Here is an 18,524-nt window from a genome sequence, read left to right on the forward strand (position 1 = left end):
AGAGACTTGGTCAATAAAATGTTAGAGTTTTTATCTCAAGAATGGTGGCATGAACTGCAAATTATAGAGGTCACAAATAATTTATACCTTTGCTTGTCTTAAAAATGCACTTTGTTTAATTGTTCTTAATAACAAAATAAAATATATTTGCTAAACTAACCCTCATTACCATGTTTCCATAAAAAGTATAATTCAAGAATAACAATAATTTTTATTGCATTATTCAGATTTCTCATGACAGGGAAAGGAAATTTCCTTAGTGGGAAGAGCCAACCGATTTTGTAAGGGAAAGAATGTAACATGATGTGATGTGTAAAATAGTAATGAAACGTAAAGGTATTAAAAATTTGAAAGCATTTGGAAGAGCGAGATTATAAAATTAATATCATTAAGTAAACAAGAAAAATTATTAATGAAGTGAAAGTTTTCAAAAGAACCCAGTTGATTAAATGAAGAAGCTTTATAGATATTTTTTGAAGATCTCACGTTAAAATGTAATTAAGTGACCGTCGTACTTACCTAAAAGAATTCTTTTTTCCTTTCGAAATTTCATTCATATTCCCTGACGAAAAATTTCAGCGCTTTATAAAGGGATCCCTTCGTGGAGGACTTTTTAAGGAAAACTGGCTCGTATACACGTTACACATGGGGAAAACCACGAGAATATCCATTCAGCCAGCCCGTTCGCGGGATTCGAACCTCGGACCGAACTACCACTGTTCAGCGACGTTACCGCTCGGCCGCTGGTGTGCCCGTAAGAAAGAGTAGGGATGATCTGGCTTACTTTCACACGGAAACCGCTGGCGTTTGCATCACATAACTGTTTTTAATTATTAAATGTGATACATTGTATAAGTGATGAGATTATGAAAGTCCCAGTTTTTGAAAACAAGATTTAACATATCTCATAAAAGCACTTTTTACTGCATTTTGCGCATTTGTTTCAAGCGTAATTCTTGCATAAATTTCTTTACTTTAGTAAAACGGTAAAAATTCGAAACCCAAAACTTATGAACTTACTTTTGTGTATAAATAAAGTAAAATTAAATAATACTGATAGCATATGATGCTTTGAAACAAATAAGGTAAAAAATTAAACAAGATCTGATAATTTTCTTTGATTTTATGAGCATTTTCAGGCAGTAGTTTTTAAAATTATTATAACATAACAAGACTATCATTTATCTGATTATATGATCATTAATTATTAACATTGCAAGATGATTATTTATTTTAGTAATTCATAAAATTCGGAGCATAAACTTTTTTGAGCGTAATGGGGGGGGGAAGGATAAACTCTGGAAGCACTCAGCAATATAATTTTATATTACGCCCAAAAGAGCGTTTTTGTAAAGTTTTGCGTGTTACCCTTATTTATTAAACATCATGTTCTTCGCAAGTAAACCACATAAAATTTAATTCAAGAACAATATCACAAAATATTTGAAAATGACATATCTTTAGAATTCTCGCAATAGAGATTATTTTCTGTACAGGGTTGCCATTGCATGCTTTGAACTCGTTGAGTTTCTTAATCAAAACTTCGTTAAAGTTACAAAATATCAAATGGATTAAAACAAATTCGAAATTAGGCCGTCCAGGTGCCCATGTTCGTGTGGAGAATTACGTTATTCAAAATTTTATGATTCTAAATTCTATTGTTTTTTTCACAGTGCGAGAAAAACATACATGCATTCATGCAGATTCTTCATTATTTAATTTCTTTAAATTTAATACAGGGCGACAATATTTGGTGGCAACAGTTTGCAAAGTGAAACGGACATTTATAGTGAAACAAAGCAAAATGCCGTTTCGAAACTAATAGCTTTTCTGAGCTGCCGCCCCTTTGGGTTAATAAAATAAATTAGCAATAAATAAGAAAACTTATGCAGAACTAGACAAAAATTTTAAAAAATAATCACTATAAAATACTAGCACAATTAATTATTACAGTTAAATACAATTTTTAACATTAGAATAAATGCATAAAAATTATTAAAGTGTTAATCACTATGATGTATTATGAAATATTATTGAAATAAAACTTCTTTGTAGAATATTATGCTATAATATTCAGATATACTTTTAAAAAAAGCGGTACAAAATAAGAATTTTAAGCAAAAACATTCAAAAATCCATTTTTTTCGATTTTAGTATTTTTTACTTATTTACGCCAGTAAAAAGTATAAAAATTGTAAGAGAAAATTGTTTGTTTGAATTTTTCTATTAGTTCAGATTTAAAATATAATTTTTTAAAAGAAGGAGATACAAATTTCCTTACAGCATAGGAAAAGCTAAAATATATCCAGACCTGAAAGCATGTAACAGTATAATTATTTAGAACATTAATTACGCTTGATAAACATGCTACATTTTTTAAAATCAATCTCAGTTTCAAAAATAAAAATATCTAATGAGGTGCTATCACCAGCTTTATCTTGAAAATTATACGCGCTGCAATAGCCAACTATTGTTAAGTTTCTGCAAGTCGTCCCTACTCCTCCGTATGTGGTCAAGGTGATAGCCGGCAATACGCCCAGGCAAGGGAGAAAACCCATTTGGATTGGTCTATTTCTTATAAGGTCCATAGATATATATCAAACAATGCTAAATTAACACAATAATTAAAAGTATATATGAGATCTTTAAGGATCGAAAAATGAATTTTACTGATAGTGAAAAAATAACTTAAATATTGAACTTACGGAGAAGTCGAGAAATTTGTAATTGATAGTAAGTTTGAACAATTATTGGGTACGTGCCAGCTAAACGTTACTGTCAGCTTTGTGTCCTGTCGAATAAATGTGTTGATAGTTAAGTGTCCCGTAGTTAAATGTCTTGACGGCTAACTCTCTGTGTCGGCAAAATGTCCTGTCAGCTAACTGTCCGTGTCGGCTAAATGTCCTGTCGGCTAAGTGTCCTTTTCGGCTAAATGTCCGTGTCGGCTAAATGTCCGTGTCGGCTAAATGACCTGTCGGCTAAATGACCTGTCGGCTAAATGTCCTGTCGGCTAAATGTCCTGTCGGCTAAGTGTCCGTGTCGGTTAAATGTCCTGTTGGCTAAATGTCCTGTCGGCTAAGTGTCCTTGTCGGCTAAATGTCCTGTCGGCTAAGTGTCCCTGTCAGCTAAATGTCCTGTCGGCTAAATGTCCATGTCGGCTAAGTGTCCCTGTCGGCTAAATGTCTTGTTGGCTAACTGGTGTCGGTTAAGTGTCCTGTCGGCTAAGTGTCCGCGACCGAGTTTTACCATGTGTAATGTGTGTACAAGTTAGTTTTCCCTAAAAAGGTACTCCTCCACAATGGCATCTATCTCTTTAGGCAGATAGCCTTTGCTTTGCCATAATTAAAATAAACGAAAAACAAAACCGATTCTCAAAATAATAGTTCAGTTACCTCTTATTTAGCCGACATTGACTGGTGTTGGTCAAAGCCGTGATCCCTTGAGTATCCGCAAACGCAGGACTTAATAGTAATTTGCTTACTGTCGCGTAAGGAGTTTTTGTTCTAAGTCAAAATTTCTACCGTATCTAAAATCCATGTTTCTATATGAAGAACATCATGTCTATGATTGATCTATATTCGAAAAGGTTAAATGTTTATTTACAATATGTACAGTTAATTAATTAATATACGGAAAATTCTACAAATCAAAGGATATGGCTTAATGCGCCGTTCCCGTTTAGCATCTAACTTTTACTTCAAGTGAGGGCGCTGCTATCGCTGTATGACATATTTCTCTACATTCCTCACCTGAACACATAGAGTTCACACAATTAAGCAGAATAACAATTAAATCCAAATAAAATGAAAATACTTACAATTTAACAAATTAAAAAGAAAAAAATCTTCTTGAACATCTACTAAAATATAAAATAAAACAAATTAATCAATTAAACATAAGAAATTGCTGAATAATGAGTAAGTTCTCATCAAATGTTGAGAGAAGTCAATAGTTCTCAGGTTGGTTCACAACTTCTAAAGGATATAGGAGTTGTACGGTTCTCTTAATTTGTCCTTTGGACGTCTTAATTAAATAATAACGAACATATTGATTTTGTCTTGTGTATAACTCCACTACCACACCTAGTTCTCATAAGAGTTTGTAGACCCTTCCACAAAAGAACGATATTTCCAACTTTTAATTCTTTACTTGGGTTAGAAGTATCCGAATGGTGAACCGTTCGCAAGTATATATTGTTCCTTCCGTTTTCTCCAGAGATGTTCTAAAAGTGTAGTTTGGTACACTTGTCTTTTCATCAGATAATTTCTATTCGAATTCTTTTCAATCGTCTCGATAAAATGAAGTGGATAATTATGATTTTTTTTTCGACCAAAGTTGGGAAAGTGTGCTGATGTGAGAGGCTCTGGTTCTTCCAAGTCATTGTAAGTTAAAGGTCTTTGATTTATGACATATTCAACTTCTGTCAACTCGAGTAGCCAACTCTTCAAAATTTAATATTGCTTTTCCAAGTATTTTTCTTAAACAGTCCTTCAAAGATTTCTAAACGTTCGTAGAAACCTCCCCACCATGCAGCACGTTCTGCAATAAATTTCCAGTTTATCTTCTTACAGGCAATTAAATCTTGAAATTTGGAATTCTTCAGTATTTTTGTAAAATGCTCGAATGGTCGGTTTACCTTTTCAAAGGTTTTGGTATTATCCGAGTAAATTCGGTCGCAATGTCTTCGTCTTGGTACGAATCGTCAAAAAGCCATCAAAAATTTTTCTGTTAACATACTGGAGACTAGCTCTAAATGAAGAGCTCTGGTAACGGCACAGGTGAAGAGAACGATGTATGATTTCTCAGTTCTGGTTGCTGATCTAACTCATATTGGACCCGCGAAGTCCATTCCTGAAACAAGAAATGGTGGAGTCTGAACTATTCTGTCTTTTGGCAGGTGACAGCAGGGCCGGACACCCTGACGGCTTTCAAAAACTAATCGGGTCCGGGACCCGCTTCATCTAAAGCATAACATGTTTACAACATAAAATACCTTGCGTTGCATTACCTACATAATAGCTAGACATTGCATGGTGACTAACATAGCTCAGCATAGACATGACATGGCATAGCATTTCGACGTGACATAGTATAGAATATAGTCATTGTATAGCGATATAACATTTACAACATTAAATACACAACGTAATGTGACTTACACGACAGGTGGATATAGTATAGCGACAAAACATAGTTAAGCAAAGAGAAGACATAGCGACATAACATATTGAGGTTACATATTTACAACATACAATTCGCAGTGTGGCCATGACCTATGCGACAGGTAGACATTGCATGGTGACATATCATAGCGTAGCGTAGACATAACATGACACAGCATTGCAACATGATATGACGTAGCATAGCATAAGGATTACATATTCACAGCATTAAATACACAACGTAACTTAACTACATGAAAGGTGGACATAGTGTAGCTACATACCATAGCATCTCATTGACATAACATTCGTACATAACGAGACATAGCATTCGTACATAGTATTGCGACGTAACATATTGACGTCACAGATTTACAACATAAAATACACAGCTTCATATAGCCTACTCAGCATACTGAACATAGCAGGAGGCATCTGTCTTTTGGCAGCTGCGCAGTCATCTGCTGAGCAAGTTTTGCTACATACTTTCCACAAATAAGACAGTTTATTATGTATCTTCTTCACAAGCTTCCGGCATTTCGGTATCCTGTATTCTTTTCGAAGGCTGGTCAAAGTGGCTGTAATTCCACTATGCATTAACCTGTTATGTTAATCAGTTCCGTAAATTTTGAATTTCGAGGCAAGAGGATAGGATGTTTTTCTTCGGTGCTGAAATCGGAGAATTGTAATCTTCCTCCAAGCCGTAAGATTCTTTTATCGTCTAAAAACGGGGAAAAGAAATATATGGATGACTTCTTAGATATGCTTTTATCGATTTCTAATGCCGAAATTTCCGAATTATATGCTACTCTTTGAATTCTACTGATCCAGAATTCTTCTGCGTCTTTAAGCTCTTCAGCTGTAGGAGCGTCTGTCAAATTTGCAAGTTTCCTAGATTTCAAAGTGAAGCGTTTAATCCAAGCTGTTATTCTTAATATTTTCATAAGATTGCTATACTTGGAAATATCAAATAATTCAGCCTTCTCTTGTACGATACATTTATACTGTTGGGCACAAGCAAACTTCTTTCTATATTCTAAATTTTCTTCAACAACGTCTACATTACCAGAGGGCCAAAATTCTGAAGACTAAAAGCCAGGGTGATCCATGCCACCAAAGTTGGCAGTTTCTTAAATTAGCAACAGTAGTTCCTCGTGATACGAGGTAGGAGGGGTATCTTTCCCACATCAATAATACCAAATATTGCTTTCAATTCGTTTCTGAATTTCATAAATTCTGTTTTTGACGAAAGGTTTAAATCTTTCGGGAGATCCATGTATCCAAAAATACGTTATTTGAGAATCAGTGCAACGGAAGGGGGATTACTTCGTATTTTAAACATTTTGCGATTTTATCACTCGATCTGGCTGAAATCATTTAACTTTTTCTCATCCCGCGCCCAAGAGCTAGGAAGTGTGATTTCATAGATGCATCTCTACTCTTGGAAGCAACAAAAACTGTTTGAAAAGTTCCATTCTTCAAACCTATTCTTAGATATACCACGCATCCATAAGCTTTCAAACTAACATCAGAAAAGCTATGGAGTTCTATTTGTTTCACATCGACATCTACTATTCTCTCTAAATAATAGCGGGGAATCATGAGGTGGTTCAGTTCTTCAATTTCTTCGTACCAGGCTTTCCATTTATAACTAATATCTCGTGTCAGTTCATCGTCCCAATCAATTTTGGCAGACCAGATTTCCTGAATCAGACACTTTATTCTTATATTATAAAGGGTCATAAAATCTGGCAGGATCAAAAATACGACCTGCGTGGTTTGTAATAGAAAACGTTTTGAGTTAATTGACGTGGAAATGAAATTTGTCAAGTGCTGAGTGTCAAAATAAAAATTAGTATCCGTATCCCAGTTAATTTCTAACACTTTGATCGGAACAACTTCGGGAGATTCTTGTATCGAAAATTCTTTGTGATGCCAAATGTCTTTGAGTTCTTTTGAATTAGTATGCCACTTATGTAGTGACATGCTAGCTTCATTAAAAATGTCCATAATTTCTAAACTTGTTTTCAGGGTTTGTTCTAAATTTTCTTGACCACTAATTATGTCGTCAACATACAGGCAGTTATTTGAGTTCTACTGTTTCAAATAGTAGCGGCTAGGAGAAAGGGACTAGATTTTTCTCCAAACAAAACTCTTATAAATATAAAGGTTTTCAAATTTTCATTGCTATCATCACGATCATCTTTCCAAAAGAATCGTGTAATGTCCCTGTCTTCTTCATTTAACTCTATCTGTAAAAATGAATGTGTAATGTCAGCCGTAAAGTCTATCGAATTTTGTCTAAATTTTATTAATAAATCAAAAATATCAGATACAAGTTCGGATCAGTATATAAACAGTCGTTTAGAGAAAGTGTTTTTGGCTTATAGGCTGAAGCATCATAAACTATTCTTAGTCTGTTTGTTGCTCTATCATTTCTGATGACTGCCCTATGAGGCAGATTAACAACAAAACAAAATCATTTCTTAAATTTTCTGGTCATTTTTCTAACGTTTTCTAACGTTCTAACGCTTTCTAACGTTTCTAACGTTCATATGAGAAAAAGTCCTCAGAAAATAACTTAAGAGATGAAAAGGCCGTTGCACAGGATTTCATAGTGTACCGGATTTACACACTTGAAAGGTCTGACCGTAGCAGCACTTCAGCCGACATATTCAATGCAAAATTTCGCACCTAATTTTTACTTCATTGTTTTTATATTTTGAAATGGAGATCTGGAAACTGTCCTGGCTAAGCAAAACTGTAGAATATTTTATGCTTAAATTCCGGTAGGGCCTGGGAGGAAAACTGCGTAGGATTTGGTAGTGGCGTTACATGTGAATGTCCATTATCTTTCAACAAAATGTTTGTAATTTATATGAATGACAAACCCATTCAGAAAATGGCAGGATCATTTGTACGTGTGTGACATGGCAAGCAGTGTATTCAAGAAAAGATTTTAATGACTTGGATGATTTCCAGGAAGCTATTTCGAAATTGAGCGCAATAAGGTTAGTTTCAATGAATTAAATTTGTGCTTGCATTAGTCAAACATTCCACGTGTTTTCTTTCTTCATTAACATATATCATTATATTAATGCGATATACGATAAATGTTTCATTGACATATATCATTATTTCTGGGATAGACAAATGAAGAATAAATTGTATCATTTTTCATTTGGCTATCCCAGAATATTCAGAATCTTTGCGAAAGCTAATTTGCTGAGGGTAAGTCCCGTATTTTGATTTCCTACTGGAAATGATTTTATCATCCGCTTATCTTCTACCAAGGTGAAATATGTAGCCTTTGGTTTTTTAAAAACCGGAAATCAAGGCTTGTTTAAAACTCGTTAACATGTAAATTGTTACGTGCTAACGCAAAATTAATTATTTTTGGAAGGGTATGATTAGAGAGCTGGAAAGAAATTTACCCTTTTTTAAAAAAAATATTTGTGCACCTTTTCTCACTTATGAATTTGGTTAGCTTTGTACATATGTGTATTTATGTATACTTTGAGCAACTAAAGTCATCTAAGCAAAACATACTGTGAAACAGTAATAAAAATAATCTCGACAACAGTAACAAAGAATTATAGCATTATAACGATAACCTGATAAACATATGCATGCAGTATTTATAATAAAATACAAAGGAAATGAGATTTTTGTGTAAAGTAGTCAATTATATTCATAATTAATTCAAAGGGGCAATTTTTCCAGAAGGACTGTTAATTTCGTTTTGGCATTTTGCTTCGATTCGCCATAAGCGTTGTTTCACTTTTCAAATTGTTGCCGCCAAATATTCTCGCCTAGTATTATATTTAAAGAAATTAAATAATAAAGAATCTCAATGAATGTATGTTTCTCGCACTGGGATAAAACAACGGTACGTAGAGCCATTAAAATTTGAATAGCGTAATCTTCCATAGAATATGGGCATCTGGAAGCTCTAATTTGAATTTGAAATTTGTTTTTTATTATCGATTTCATATTTTGTAACACTTCAACGAATTTTTGATTAACAAACTAAATAATTTCAAAGCGAGCAATGGCAACACTGTACGGAGGGGACATTTTTATCTCCAGCTCGCGAGACTGTGTATCGGAAATTCTAAAGATATGCTCATTTTAAAATTATTTTGCGATATTGCTGTTGAACTGAACTTTATGGTTTAAGTGCAAAGAACATGATATTTAATAAAATAAAGTTAACACAGAAAATGTTAAAAAAATGCCCATTTGGACGTAATTTAAAATCTAAAACCTTTCAGATTTTTTTTATTGATTATAATTATGACCAGCCCTTTTCTATGAGCAAAATGTCGGCTATAGAGAAATATTCTAAGACGTATCGAGTAAAAATGGAAATATTTAATACTTAAAGAATATGCAGTATAGTATGTAAGAAAACAAACCTAAGGTTTAGAAAAGGTCTATGCACTGTATTTAGAGAACTGTTCTAGACAGCTAATTATCTTACAAATTAATAGTTCTACGAACGTGGATTTTCTTTTCAGATTTCACGTGCATCTATTTTGTCCAAGATAGTTATCAGTGAAGCTTATTCCAGTCATTGCAGATGTTCGTACATAAAATAACCTTTTGTACATAAAATAATTAATCTTCATTTTAATTGGGGTATTTCAGCTTTCCATCCTAAAAGTACTAACTGCTTGTAATAAATAGCTCTAAACTGCGTCACTCCCAAATTAATCCATGTCATACGATCCTTGCAATGACAATCATATAACACTTCAGCTGTAAGGGCAAAGTTTGTCGAAGCAGGAAACAAGAAGAATATGTAATGCTTTTGACTGAGATTCGGACCTCCAAACTGCTAGCCGGATCGCGACTCCGGACATCCCAGTCGTTAGCAGGACATGATTCCAGTTTACAACACAGGAGCACGCGGTAAGCAGATATAAAATACCTTGCATTCTTTCCTTACTTAACCATTCGGCAGTGCGAACTGGGCAGGCGGGGACCCAATCGCCAAACCTGATGGTCACGAATTCTCGTCCACCATGTTTTACTTCTCGTTCTACTTGTAGAAACTGATGAGAGCCAAGAGATGTAAGAAATTAGCGATGCCTTTGCCAGGATTTGAACTCTAGACCTCATAACTGCGAGACGATGTACTTCCTATTACATCAGGAAGGCTCGCGATAAGAAGGGAGAAACACCTTAGAGTAACTAGCAATTTCAAATTTGGGAATAGATTTAGGAAATCGTAGATATATATGAAAGTTTATATTTGTTTGTATCGTGTGTGCATCGTTTCATATGTGTTAACCCTTAAATGCGTTGTCCAAACGGTATAGTGGTTAGGGAAGCCTACTATGGTATCGAAGGGCCCTGGTTCGGATCCCGGAGGATGTTTGTAAATGAATGTTTGTAAATATATAGTGTCTGTGTTGCAAGGCGGCATTCTAAATATGCGGCGAGCCGAAAGTCCTCTCGTGGATTGGTGGAAGGGGAGAGGGGTGGGAGACCCCCGGGTTCCCCCCCCTCCCGGAGTTCTCTCCCTCAAAATAATAGAAGTCCAACCTCTCTTCTGAGTAGTCTCTGGCAACCATTGTTCCATGAATATGGGCAAGACAATAACCCTTAAATGCCTGTACTTGCCATTTGGCAACATTCTCATGTAAATCAATTGGTCATGTAAATCAAACCAAAACACAAATTTTAGCTTATTGCATAGTGTAACCAATTGGATACATACTGTTTACATGTAGAGTTTTGAAAGTTTCAGTGTGGTGACACCACTAACGGTGTAAAGGTCATTATTGTGAGTTGATGTGTAGAGTGTGGACATCATTTGTGATTTTGTATTTGTTGTTATTTTGATGTATTCAAAGTTTTAAAATTGTTTAAACAAGTTTATAAGGTATATATTATTACATATTTGTCTAATATTTTTTGTAAAAGTTAATAATATTTTTTCAAAAATTGGAATTAGAAACTTAGTTTAGATTGTTTAGTATTTTTCCTATTTTATTTGATTTCAATTCTAATGTATTTTTAAATTTAAAAAATGGAAAATGCATTTAAAGAGAATTTTAGGTTTTTCTGTCTACATCATAAATAATTTTCTCATTTTCAGGGCCTAGCTCATGCGGAAAGTGAACGTCTTAGCCTCGGTCTTCGGGGTCTTTTGCCTGCTGCTGTTCGGCCTGTAAGTCTACAAGTGGAAGCCGTCTTAGACAATCTGAGCCGCTATGGAGACGATCTCAGCCGTTATCTTTTTCTCAGGGAATTGCAAGTGAGTTACGCTTTGAAAGTACTGTCACCGTGGAAATATGCGTGTAAATCCTTACTTTTAACTTTCCTTCGCACCTAAGCTTGATTTTTCTCCCATCGGTGCAGAAAGACTTAGCGGGTGCAAAACAAGACATCTGTCTACTTTGTCTAACTCGCTTCCTTCCTGTCCTAATTAAAATTATGCATAATGATTCTTTTGGATAACTAGTTTTCTGTAAATGATATATATGCTACTAATTTTTCAGTTAGGTTTTTGTAGGCGCTTATTGCGGGATTTTTTTTTTTTTTTTTTTTTTTTTTTTTCCCGCAAGCGAGGTTATTATCATTCAGTAGTTCGTCATGAAAGATAAAAGCTGAGGCTGAGTTTTAAAAATATATTCTATTGGATTCTTGTCATCACATAATAATCAATCGCAATAATCCTGCAATCCCCTCCGAAATTTTCCGAAGGCTGCATCAGTGGATGTAAATTCAGCTTCTAAGTTCTATTTTATTCTCTGGTAATCAAATTTATGATTGAGGCCCACCAGCGACCAAGCGATAAAGTTGCTGAACACTGATAATTACGACTTGGATTCGATTCCAGGCAAACGGGCTGACTGCATAAGCGCCTTAGTGGTTTTCGCCATGTGTAACATATATACGAGCGAGTTCCTTAGAAAGTACTCTACGAAGGCATCCTTCTCCTTGGGCAAATGGCCTTTGCGTGCTTTGCCATTATTAAATAAACCAAACAAAGTTTATGGTTCAGTTTTGAAACCTATGTCAGATACCCTTTCCTTCAGATATGACACGTTCTTTTAAAAATTAAAATCTTTAAAAGTTTCTTTAGAAATTTCTTATCATATACAGGTTGTGTCAAAAATGTCACCCTTTTTCACTTTCTTGTACGAAGTAAAAAGGAAGTATTGTAATCGCGAAAAGTTTCAGGCAGCATATTTCAACGAAAATATCCATTTTGACCGCTATGGAATGCAATTTAACGATGTTTTTGCGTGATATCTGTACGTAAAGACAGATAACAGACTCTTTTCTTCCAAAAAAAATTATAAAACTGCTTTAAAATGAATTTTGAAGAGAATTTTTCGTGGCGTCTGTACGAACGTATGTACGTACGTATCTCGCATAGCTCAAAAACGAGTAGCCTTAGAACGTTGAAATTTTGTATATAGAACTGCTATAACATGTAGATGTGCACCTCGTATTTTGGTTGCAATCGGCCGCACCAAACTTATATAAATATATTTATATATATATCCACTCTGTTATCCGGCTCAGTGATCTCAGTTTCTTTACTCTTATAGTATGTTTTTAAATTGTACATTTTTTGCTTTAAAAATGATTGAATTATGTTGTTTTTATCTTCCGGTTAAGGTTTTTATGCCTTTAGTAAATCTGTATGCAATATTTTTAGAATTATCAACAATTTTAAAGTTGTTTAAGTGCCGTTAAGCCTTTTTTTTATGGCGGCCGTTGATTGTTTACATTTGAAACAGCAGACTAGTGGATTTGTTGCGAATCTAGAGAAACTTAGCTTCGCAACAACAAAGATAACGTATTGTAAAATATAGTGTCTGAAAATACCACAATAGCACATAGCTGCTTTTTGAGACATTTTCTCTGCACATCCGTGCTGTTAACTTGAAAAGTAGTTTAATTTTAGGAATTTATTAATTTTAAAGCATTTAACTGTATTATTCTTTGAAAAGGGAGGAATTTCATTTTGAGTCTCACCAGCGGCTAAGTGTGCTTTGCCAATGATCAGAATAGTAATTATATCATTAACTGATTAACGAGGACAAAGTACCACCATCCGAGCATTAAGAGTTTTATCGTTACATGGTATGCATTTTTTCTTAATTTATTAGTGAGTATATTTTGCTAGTTCTGTTTACCTTTTGACTGTAGCTTTATTAGTCTTTGTTTATGTTATGCAATACTTGGCCGAGGTAGGTATCTTGCCTAAATGTTTGAGTATTAACAGCATTTTACTATTACCCAGGTACGATATCTTAGTTCTGATATTCATTTTTTATTATTTCCATTTGATTTGCCATCGAAATAAAATTTCTTTTAATCATTTCCAACTGAAATGGATTTATTTTTATAAAGCTTTTCACATTGACAGCTTCTTGACCGAGATTACAGCCTTCGAAACATTTTCACCAAGGTGAGCATCTTGCAGCCCTGGACAGGTGATTGCTCCGTCTTGAAGGATTCTGCTGGAAATAATCTCTTGATCTGCCTTCTCATATGTCTTCTACCAGTCGAAGGCAATCAAGTAGCTAACAGACATAATTTCTTAATTATCAGCAAGTGGCAGATTTATGATATCATGAATTCTGATGTCTTTACTGATAGGAAGTATTTCTAAGCTTGTTTGCTTGACCTTGTATGTTTCCGCTGTTTAAATGAGCTAAATAGTTCAGTGTCATTATAGATTTCTTTCCATGCATTTGACATGCAGTGTGACAGGAGTAGTAAAGTTGCTGAATACTGATAGTTCGGTTCGGGGTTCGAACCCCGGCGAATGGGCTACCTGCATGGGCTTTTTCATGGTTTCCCCATGTGTAATGTGTATACGAGCGAATTTCCTTTAGAAAATCCTGCGCGAAGGCATTATTTAGAGAGCTAACCTTCGAGTGCTTTGCCATAATCAAATAAACCAGTGTGTGTACATACTTGCATATTGCTTTAAGGAAGCAGATTGTCTGAGCTATCAATATCTTTATTCACCTTACAGTTCCATTTGTCAAAGGGTTGTGGAAGGAAATGTAAGTAATATTTCATATAAATCTAATGAAATGAAATTCATGAATACATGGGATGTAAAAATTCTTAAGTTTTGCTATAAATTATCGGGTATAAAATGATGGTCTTTTTTTTTTTTTTTCCATCGCGCTTAGTTTCAGTTTCTCATTGTCACTACAGACATGCAAAATGACAGTGGATTCTTTTACTTAATCCTGGGTAAGTAAGTATATTTAGGACATAAGACTATGTTAGAATATCAAAAAGTCATTAAAACGTAATAAATTAGGGATAAATAAACTAGAAATATTAGAGATTGAAACAAATGTATGCATGCACATAAATTCAAATTTTTACAAAATTTTGTTAAAAGGATTAAAATGCTTGACTGAAAATGAACAATAAAGAAAAATATCTGAACTACAGATTTTAATGGTCGCTATCAGTAGAGATTATCTATGGAGGTAAAGTAGTGAAATATTTTATAGGACGCTAGGGATGAATATATACACTTAGACTAGCATGCGAACATTATAGTATATCATCTGTAAATTTCCAAACCTGAAAAAAAAAAAAAAAAAAAGTGCAATGTAATGCTATAAAAATTTTTAATGTTTTTAATTAGACATGTTATGAATTAAAGGCATTTTTATTTAAATCCTTAATTAGGCATTATTAAAAGAGTAAAAAAATGTATTCCTAACAGCTACATCTGTTGCTTTTAAGTAGCTTTATTTGTTCATCAATAATAATTGGCAGATTAAATGTAAAAGATAAATATCTGGCATTTTACCGAATGGCAATAGACTCGAATGAAAAGTGAAACAATGTTTTTACGGTGAATCAACGTAAAATCTCTTTCGAAACTAATAGCCTTATGTACTAATGATTGTTAAATGATAAATCTTAATACCTGTGTAAAAAAATTCTCATTTTCGTCATGTCTATTGCACTGCCATATCATTGTCATTCGATGTTTGTCTATTGCATTGCCTTTTTGCATTTTATTTTCCTTTTTCTATATTGTCTTTTATATATTACTTTTTTTTTATTAAGGCCCATCAACGCTTGATCGGTAAAGTCTTGAACACTGATAATTCCTACCTTGGTTCGCCTCTACGCGAAAAGGCTGGCTGCATAAGCGTTTTCATGGTTTTCCCCATGTGCAACGTGTATATGAGACAGTTTCCTTGAGTCCTCCACAAAAGCAACCCTCCCCTTAGGCAAATAATCCTTGCGTGCTTTGCGATAATTAAACCAAAGTCTTTTAAATATATATTGTGTATAATATTCCTTTTATGTATTTATTCTATGTAGTTTCTGTTGTATTTATGTTTATACTGCAATATTTATTTTATTTTTACCTAATCATGTAGATGTTAAAGTTTTTGGCCTGTATGCATTTTACGTAAACATAGCAGACAAATAAAAGGTGATTAATTATGGTACAGCGCTAAGTGATTCAAAAAATTAACTGTAGCGATTTAAAATCAAATCTGTCTTTATAGATGGCTTGTAATGCGTTCACAAGCAGTTTGCGATTGCACAATCAAGTGAAATATACCGGCAAAAATCTGGAAATTGAATGCTCAGTTATTAAGAATTCTTTTTCTAATGTTTTCAGGATACCAATGAACGTTTATTTTACCGGGTGCTCTGCGAGCACACTGAAGAATTGATGCCTTTTGTTTACACTCCAGTAGTAGGTCAGGCTTGTCAAGAATACAGCAAGATTTTTCGCAGACCCAGGTAAGAGATATATTTATCACACTGTCAAACGCTTCATCGTAATTAATATACTTCTGTATGATTACATTACTTCTCTATGAGTACATTAAGAAATACCGGAGATTTAGACTAATGTTTGAAATTCTTACTCTGCAGGGAATTATGACGAATTTTGATTAAGGAATTTTGTACGAGATGCTAATATTTTTTTTTTTGAGAATTTCTCGGAGAGTTTGCTGGAAACATATTATCATATTGTGAGAAATAGTTTCTTAGTTTTCGCAAGTAAGTTTAAGATATATATTGGAAATATATATCAAAGAAATATATTGGAATTTTGTTTCAGTAGGAAATATGAATGGATCCCGCTTACTGATTGACAGGGACAAAAGAAGACAGCATTCTGGTTGGGTATGATGTTAAGACAGTGGCCTAGTGGATGAAACTGTCTAACACTGGAATTTCATCCTTGGTTTGCTTCCTGAGGAACAGACTCGCTACACCGCGATTTCACGATTTTCTTCGCTTGTAATGTGAATATAAGTTCCTTAGTATGTTCCCCAAGAAGGAATTCCTTCCAAGCCAGATAACCTTCGCGTCCTTTGCCATATCAGTTAATTAACCAACGAATCCATGCCAACAAAATGATTTTAGAATTGAAATTTGAATTTGAGGAACTGGCTATTTTTGAACAAAATTTGAACTGGCTATTTTTGAACAAAATTTGAATTTGAGGAAAAGTTTCAGGCAGCATATTTCAACGAAAATATTCATTTTGACCGCTATGGAATGCAATTTAACGATGTTTTTGCGTGATATCTGTACGTAAAGACAGATAACAGACTCTTTTCTTCCAAAAAAAATTATAAAACTGCTTTAAAATGAATTTTGAAGAGAATTTTTCGTGGCGTCTGTACGAACGTATGTACGTACGTATCTCGCATAGCTCAAAAACGAGTAGCCTCAGAACGTTGAAATTTTGTATATAGAACTGCTATAACATGTAGATGTGCACCTCGTATTTTGGTTGCTATCGGCCGCACCAAACTTATATAAATATATTTATATATATATCCACTCTGTTATCCGGCTCAGTGATCTCAGTTTCTTTACTCTTATAGTATGTTTTTAAATTGTACATTTTTTGCTTTAAAAATGATTGAATTATGTTGTTTTTATCTTCCGGTTAAGGTTTTTATGCCTTTAGTAAATCTGTATGCAATATTTTTAGAATTATCAACAATTTTAAAGTTGTTTAAGTGCCGTTAAGCCTTTTTTTTATGGCGGCCGTTGATTGTTTACATTTGAAACAGTAAAAAAGCAAGAAGTCAAGAAACATGAGAATTTAAAAACCTGCAACGTAATATTGAGGTTCTCGGTTTATTGCTACTGGAAATGATATTTATGTCCCAATTATGGCTAATTTCTAGAAAATTTCTTCATAAATGAAGATGTAGATACGGATAATGTTGGGCGTGCGAAACATTGTATCAAGGGGGTGTAAAAAAATGGGTTTAGAGGAATATGGAATTGAGGTTTAAAAAGAATGAAGATTATCTGGGCTATCAAATTTTACAAATATTGGAATTCGTAGATAGTGACAGCAGCGACAAGTTCCAATGGAGAGGAAAATGTTAGACGGCAAGAAGAACGAGTGACATGAATGAACATTTCAGTTAAGTATGTGGAATAAAGCAAACCCAGAATATACCGACGAATATTTAAGGCATCTCTGCGATTTATTGGTTAAAAAAATAAATTCTTTTGTAATCCCAACACAGATTATCTTCGAGCGAGTTCATTAGGCAAGTCATGAACTAAATGATCATCGGTGTAAATTTATCTGTAGCAGTTGAGGGCTTCAGTGCCCGTGTAGCAAGATCGCTGAATACTGGGAGTTCGCCCCGGATTCAATTTCCCTGATGAACAGGCTGCCTACTTGGTATTTTCCTTGTTTACTACTTGTACTTTCCTTGTTCCCCCATGTTTAACATGAATACGAGCCAGTTTCCGTTAGAAAGTTCTTCACGAAGGCATCCCTCTTCTTAGGCAGATATTTCTCTTGTGCTTGGCCATATTCAAATGACAGAACACAACTTTAAGCTGTTGAATTTTATGTCATATATTTATGTTAGTGATGAAGTTATTTACAGTTAGTGTAAGAATACATATATATTTATTTTACAAATACGAAACATTAGCGTTCACGGCCATTGCAGTACTTTCAACAACGTCCTCATACCTAGAAACTGTAGTATAATTATTTAAATGTTCAAAAATCATAGGCTGATTGGAGTTATTATTTTTTGAATGTCATCATCAAAAAGAAGACAAAGGAGAGAGGTAAATCTGTAGCAGATTTATCGTTATCCAGGGTGCACCACGAGGAGGCTGCCAGAGAATACATACATATTTTGCATATAGAATACATATGTATTTTGCAAAACATTCGGATTTGAAAGTATGGTAGCGTATTTTGGAATTTTCGTGGATTTAAAATATTTTTTTAGCATTAAGTTATATTGTTTAATCCAGTCAGGTATGAGATCCTTAACAGCCCTGAGTAAATGTCAAGGACCTGATTCTTTTTCCATAATGGCAAAGCTCCTTAAAGAGTCT

At 34.1% G+C, this 18,524-nt stretch overlaps 1 protein-coding gene across 1 annotated transcript in view; it reads left to right on the forward strand.

Moving 5' to 3' along the window:
- LOC118204792 (NADP-dependent malic enzyme-like) overlaps window positions 1–18,524 on the forward strand; it is a 93,012-nt gene that overhangs the window by 36,459 nt on the left and 38,029 nt on the right. The window contains exons 2-3 of the mRNA XM_085814090.1: window positions 11,269–11,427; window positions 15,802–15,926. Coding sequence (XP_085670216.1) covers window positions 11,269–11,427; window positions 15,802–15,926 — 284 coding nt within the window. The remainder of the gene's footprint in view (window positions 1–11,268; window positions 11,428–15,801; window positions 15,927–18,524) is intronic.

Source organism: Stegodyphus dumicola, chromosome 3 (genome assembly GCF_044657685.1).
Source record: "Stegodyphus dumicola isolate Sdum_Otavi_A_Nest chromosome 3, ASM4465768v1".
In the NCBI taxonomy this organism is placed as follows: domain Eukaryota; kingdom Metazoa; phylum Arthropoda; class Arachnida; order Araneae; family Eresidae; genus Stegodyphus; species Stegodyphus dumicola.